Genomic DNA, 6,000 nt, shown 5'->3' with positions numbered 1-6,000 from the left:
CCTCTTTTTTGACTTGAAGGAATCCATGTGCTGGGAAGACAGTGAGAGGTCAGAGTCATTGATTCACATACACCCCCACACCTGCCCCCTCTGGACCCTCAGAGAGAAATGATTTCTTGCAAGGAAGAAGACACCAGGTGTGGAGCCGATAAAGAAAAGAGGGGAATCAAGAAGGAAGGAAAAACTCCCACATGGAAAAGGACACTAATGATAGGGAAAGAAATTTTATTTTCAAGCTCTTAAGAGAATAATACAAACAACAGAGAGTTTTAAAAAACCCTAAAAACTAGTTTAAAAAAGTACTTGACAGTGTCCCTTTAATACCCATGGATGGCGCGGCCATTGTGCATTGACAATGAGAAACTCTGCAGGTGACCGCCCCCCATGGCCTTCCTGGCAAGGTCCCAGGAACTGGCAGGTGGGCTCAAGGGCAGTGCTCCTTGCTAGGGTCCCTGCACCCTGCCTAGCTACATGGGAGGGACCAGGGAGTTTGTAGCACTGAGGGATGACCGCCCTCCAGGGAGGGTCCCGAGTTACAAGGAATACTTAGATTGGTCTTCACTCCACTCCTTGGGGCATGTCCAGCCAACTTTCTCCCATCTGTTGTAGCAGCTATCCTGGATGGGAGGTGCCCTGCCCTTGGGGGCCCTGGGTCTCTGCATGCGCCAAAGCAGGAGAAGGCATGACATTGAGCGTGTCCTGGCCATGGGCAGGGTTGGGTACTTGGGAAAGTCACTCCTCGATTGACAACTTTGAAGGCGGAAGCCAAAGCAGGACTGTGCTTGAGATACCCACGGGAAACCTGTACTTTTCTCTAGTTGTGTATGTGTTTCTTGTAAACATCTTTGAGCCAAACCACCATAAAATAAAGCAACAAGGGCACAAAAAGACACCCATCTCCAAACCTAAGCCCCCTTTGAGCCCCTCTGAAATTGGGAGAAGCCAAAAATCGCCCTCCCTCTGGGGGCTCACTCCAGCACCTCCCTCCCTGCACATGGCCCCAGAGTCCCTAAAGCCATCTGAGTCAGGAATCCTGCCCACCCAGATGAGCTCAGAGGCCACCAGTGCTGCCTGTCATCCTTGCCAGCCCACACCCGTCCCTCTCCCTCCCCACCACGGCCCCAAACACAGCCCCGGGGGGAAACAAAAGCAAACTCGAGGGGGAAACAAGGCAGGCCACAGTGCCTTTCCTTCGGGCACCCTTTGCATTGTTCCTCCCCAGCCCTCATGCCCACAAGGGCATGACCACCAACAACTCCCTGGCTTCACCCTCCCCAGCCCCCTCTTCGCCCAGGTGTTGTGTGCACAGGCACGTCCGAAATTGTTGTCCTTGTGTTTCCTTTCGTTTCCAGCTGGATCACACTTCCTTGTGGAGTCTGTCCTGGAGTTCCTTGCTCTTCTGGGAGATTAGGCTCGACTGACTGGCCACCAGCCTCACTCACTCCCACTCTGACCCTGCCATGCAGGCCCTCCTCAAGGCCCACCGCTCTCTGCCTGTCCTCTGTTCCAGCCCCTGGGGTGCCCCCTGGCCTCCCCACACCTGCTCCCCAGACTGCGGCCCCAGCAGGCCCCGGCCCCTTCCCGGCCCAGCCTTCCCATCTCTGTGCATGGTCACGGCCTCGCTTCCAGGTCTCTCGTCTCACACTGTCGTGACCCTCATGACGAGCTCCCGGCTCCCGCCCTGGGGGCTCCGCTGTTCATGAGGTCGTAAGTGACTCAAGATGTGCAGGATGGTATAAGCACAGTGGTGATCGGACAGAGGGCCTGAGGGGTAGCTGGCCACCCTGGCAGGGCCTTCCTCAGGGCCCGGAGTGCCCCCGGCCTCCTCTTCTGAGGAGGGGGCATTGGCCTGGGTGGCTGAGGAGGTCCGGAGATTTGTCCTGCCTCCGGACTTTTGGTCCTCCAGGTCTTTCGTCTTGTCATAGTTCAGCACTTTCCACTGCTGGTTGACAGCCTGCCAGCGTTTAAAGATGCGGTAGACAGAGGGTCCCTCATGCACGATGAGACCTGAGGCACCAGGGAGAGAGGAAAGCAAAAGCTGAGTAAGAGACCGGAAGTCACTGCTGGAAAAAGTGTCTCCTTGTGCGTATCAACTGAGAGATGTCGGAGCAAACTAGATTTGTACCAGTTTGATTTGTTCTTTTCAAGCCTCTCTTTCAGCTCTGAGCCATAGGGCTACCATCCCTGTATTTCTAGGCTCAGTGAGTCCGCAGAAGGAGAAGGTGGAAGGCTGCCATACCTAGTTCATGAAATGGTGGCGTACCTATGTGCAATGCCTTTGCCTACCTCTCCTCCACCCCTCCCACTTCAAGACCCCAAATCGTCATCCATCGACAATTTTCCTACCTCTACCACATAGCTGCGGCCCCCAGCACTTGGCAGATGTTGAATAAACCATGTACTCTCAAAGGCACCATGAATGGTACCCACGGGCATTCCGTACCTGCCAATTGATGTCTGGAATTCCACCAGTTAACTCTTTGCTGCTTAACAAATAGCCCAGTGGCACTGAACTACATCCCTGGGAAAGACAACTTGGACACAATTATAATGGCCAGAAGCAGTGTAGAGCCAGAAAGAAGCCACAGCAGACAACCAGGCAGATGAAGATTGATTATGTGTCTAGTAGGTGCCAAGCACTAGGGCTGGTGCAGTGAGCAGGACGGAGTCCTGCCCTCCGAGAGCTTATATTCTAGTGGAGAGACATGCAGCAGACTCATAACCAAACCCATGAGACTGTTTCAGGCACTGACAGATGCTACGGGGAAGATAAAATAGGGTTAAAGAGGCACTGGCTGCAGACACTGAGGGTCCTGCTTTATCATCAATAGGAGAGGGTGGCAGGAAAGGCCTTTTGAGGGGAGGTGATATTTACGTTGATATGTAAATGATGAGAAGGAAGAAACCATGCAAAAATCTGGAGAGGGGCCATGTTAGTGATAGGAACTGCAAGTGTGAAGGCCAGGAAATGGGAATGGAATGCACATGGGTCAGAAGAAAGGTCAGTGTGGCCAAGGTGCAGTGATGAGTGGGAAGTACAAAGAGAGAGAAGGGGGTGCAGAGGCCAATATGATAAGGCCTTATAGGCCATGGCAAGGGATTTTTTATTTTATCCTAAGTATAATGGGAAGCCACTGAAGGGTTTTAATGGGCGGCAGGGTGATGTGATCTGGTTTATCCTTCAGAAAGTTCATCCTGGCTCCTATGGAACTGGATGAGGGAAACGAACAGGAGCAGGAAGTGACAGTGATTCAAGCAGGAAGGGATGGTGGCCCAGGCTAGGGTTCTAGCAGAGGGTTCCGTGAGAAATCGTGTGGTCAGGACATATGTAGAGGTAAAGCTCACAGGTTTGCCGACAGGTAAGGAGGAGGCAAGAGAAAAATCTGGACAACTCAGGAGCTTTTGGTGGTGGTGCCATTTGCTAATATGTTGATGGCAGGAGGGTAGGAGGGATGGATTTATATGGCAGTGGTCATGACTGTATTAGTTTCCTGTTGCTGCTGTAACAAGTGACCATATACTTAGTGACTTAGAACAGCACACATGTATTCTCTTATAGTGCTGGAGACAGAAGTCTAAAGTGAAGGTGTCAGAGGACTGGTTCTTTCTGGTAACTTTGAGAAGAGGATCCATCTCCTTGCTTTTAAGTTTCTGGAAGTTGCCTGCATTCCCTGTCTCTTACCTATAGGGCTCCGCATCTTTGTTCAAATGTTACGTCTCCTACTCTTCTGTCAATGTCTCTCTCTGTCTTGCTCTTATAAGAACACTTGGGAGTGCATTCAATCTACCTAAATAATCCAGGATTCTCCCCCTAGTTCACAGTTCTTAAATTAGTCACATCTGCAAGTCCCTTTTGCCATATAAGGTAACATTAACAGTCTGCAGGGATTAGGACCTGCATGTCTTTGGGGGCCATTATTCAGCCTGCCACAGTGATTAGCAGTTATATTTTGGTTATGGTGATTTAAAATGACTGATAGAAATCTCACTGGAAGGTCCAGGTGGGCAGTTGGACATATGAGTCTGAGTTTAGGAAGAATCCTGGCCTGGAGGTAGAAGTCATCAGTGTAGAGGTAGACTCTGAAGCCTTAGAAATGGCCCAGATCTTCTGGGGAGAGAAGGTAGACAGATAAGAGAAGAGGGTCAATGGCAGAATCCTGGGCCTTCTCGTGTGTAGAGGTTTGGTGGAGGTAGAGCCAACAAAAGAGGCTCTGAAGGAGCAATAAGTGATATAAACACAAGACCAGCAAGTGTGTAGACCCAGAAGTCTAGAGAAGGATACATTTCAAGAAAGAATGTGTGCTAACTCTCAGATTCTGTTGAGCGGGTGGCTCAGGTGGAATCAGGAGTGGCCACTGGCTTAGTAGGCACAGGTGGAGGAAGGATGATAGATGTACAAATCAGATAGTTCTCATCCAAGTACCTCTGTCTCTTCTATAATTTCATCAGCTAAGATGGAAGGGATATGGGAGGAAGTGTTGAAGATTTATGGATAGAAGAAAAGAGGGAAATCATTATCTTAGAAAGTGGAAGACTGAATTTACAAAGGAGATATGAAATAATTATCTAACAGTGTTGAGTGTCCCTTTGAGGTTTGTGGCCACAAATTTGAAAAGAGTTGTATGGTTTTTCCCCATTCCTTCAACTGCTTGCTAGGTACACCTATGGAGTGAGAAAGCTGAGTTTAATCAGGATAGACTTTTCCCAGGCAAGTGAGACAGGCAAGAGAAGACACAGAATTATGGATGTTTGCAAGGGAGTGGTTGCCACACTGGCCCATGAAGTCTGGGCTGGAGAGGAGGAAAGTGATACACAAAAGGGATAAGGAAAAATGGAACGTGATAGGGTCAATGCCAAGAGGTCTCTTTGAAGTTACAGAATTGCTAGAGTCAATGAACTATGGGAATGGGATTGGGGGGTTGGGGCTCAGAGAGTAGGGTGTTTAAATCCAGACTTTGGGAATGGTGTGGTTCTTGGTGATGATGAGGTCTAGGGAATGTCCACTTGAGCAGGGGCTGAGATGGGCTAGAGGAAAAGACCTGTAGCGTAATGAGGTAACCAAAAAGCTGGACAGATTATCTGCATCAACCATCCTCAATGCTATCAGACCAAATGCCCCCCTTTTAAAACAAATATAATTTAATATACCCTTTCTTATCCTGAAGTGAAATTCATAAGATAAATAAGCTACCATGATTTTTTAAAAAATAAATTAATGTGATGCCCTAAACAGATAATGTAAAAAACCAAAAACACAGGAGAAGTCATTTATAACCAGACAGTATGAATTTCAACACAAATTCTGGGACACAACTACATTAGAAAACAAACAAAAAAACCTCAAAGATTTCCAAAATGTCCCCTAGGGGATGGTACCACCTCTCCTGAGAGCTACTGATCACAGAGATGCTACAGACAGGAATGGTGGGAGGGAGTGTATGAACCAGGTGCTCCCAGGAATGTGAGGAAAGAGTAGGCACCCAGCAGTCAATAGCATCAAGAAGGGGAAAGTGTCGTCAAATATGGTTACATGCACTTCAAAGGGACTGAAGCTTCTGAAGGATAAGGGCAGAGAAGCAGTATGGAAGTGGTAATGGGGAGAAGGAGGATGTGGACTTCACTTCCAGGACCCGTAGAATAGAGTATATGGGAGAAAAAGCAGTTACCACTTGAGACAGCAAGAAACAGTGTCCTCAGAAGACAGCTGTTTCAATGAAAGAAACACTCACAGAAGCTGCTAGTGATGGACCGTGAGGTCCAGAGAAAGGGCTAGGAAGATGGAGCCAGTTAAGGGAAGCACATAAAAGGAAAGGGGTGATTGTCTATATCATGAAGGTAGTCTGGGAGGCTGGGCCCTGTGCTGGGGAGTGAGAAGACTGGGCATTTACCCCGTAGCAACTGTCAGTGGAAGGGAGGCTGCTGGCCTGGCCTCTGGGGGGGAAGAGCTGACTCACAGCAAATAACAATGAGTCACTCCAGCCTCCTCAATGTCAAGCAGAG

At 49.1% G+C, this 6,000-nt stretch overlaps 1 protein-coding gene across 1 annotated transcript in view; it reads right to left on the bottom strand.

The window, feature by feature from the left end:
- Positions 1 to 230: 230 nt before the first annotated feature.
- MARCHF4 (membrane associated ring-CH-type finger 4) overlaps positions 231 to 6,000 on the bottom strand; it is a 109,937-nt gene continuing 104,167 nt past the window's right edge. The window contains exon 4 of the mRNA XM_059168102.1: positions 231 to 2,007. Within this exon, the coding sequence (XP_059024085.1) occupies positions 1,640 to 2,007 (368 nt within the window). The 3' untranslated portion in view covers positions 231 to 1,639. The remainder of the gene's footprint in view (positions 2,008 to 6,000) is intronic.

This window comes from Mustela lutreola, chromosome 3 (assembly GCF_030435805.1).
Source record: "Mustela lutreola isolate mMusLut2 chromosome 3, mMusLut2.pri, whole genome shotgun sequence".
Classification (NCBI taxonomy): Eukaryota; Metazoa; Chordata; class Mammalia; order Carnivora; family Mustelidae; genus Mustela; species Mustela lutreola.
This window is presented reverse-complemented; position numbering and strand designations above follow the sequence as displayed.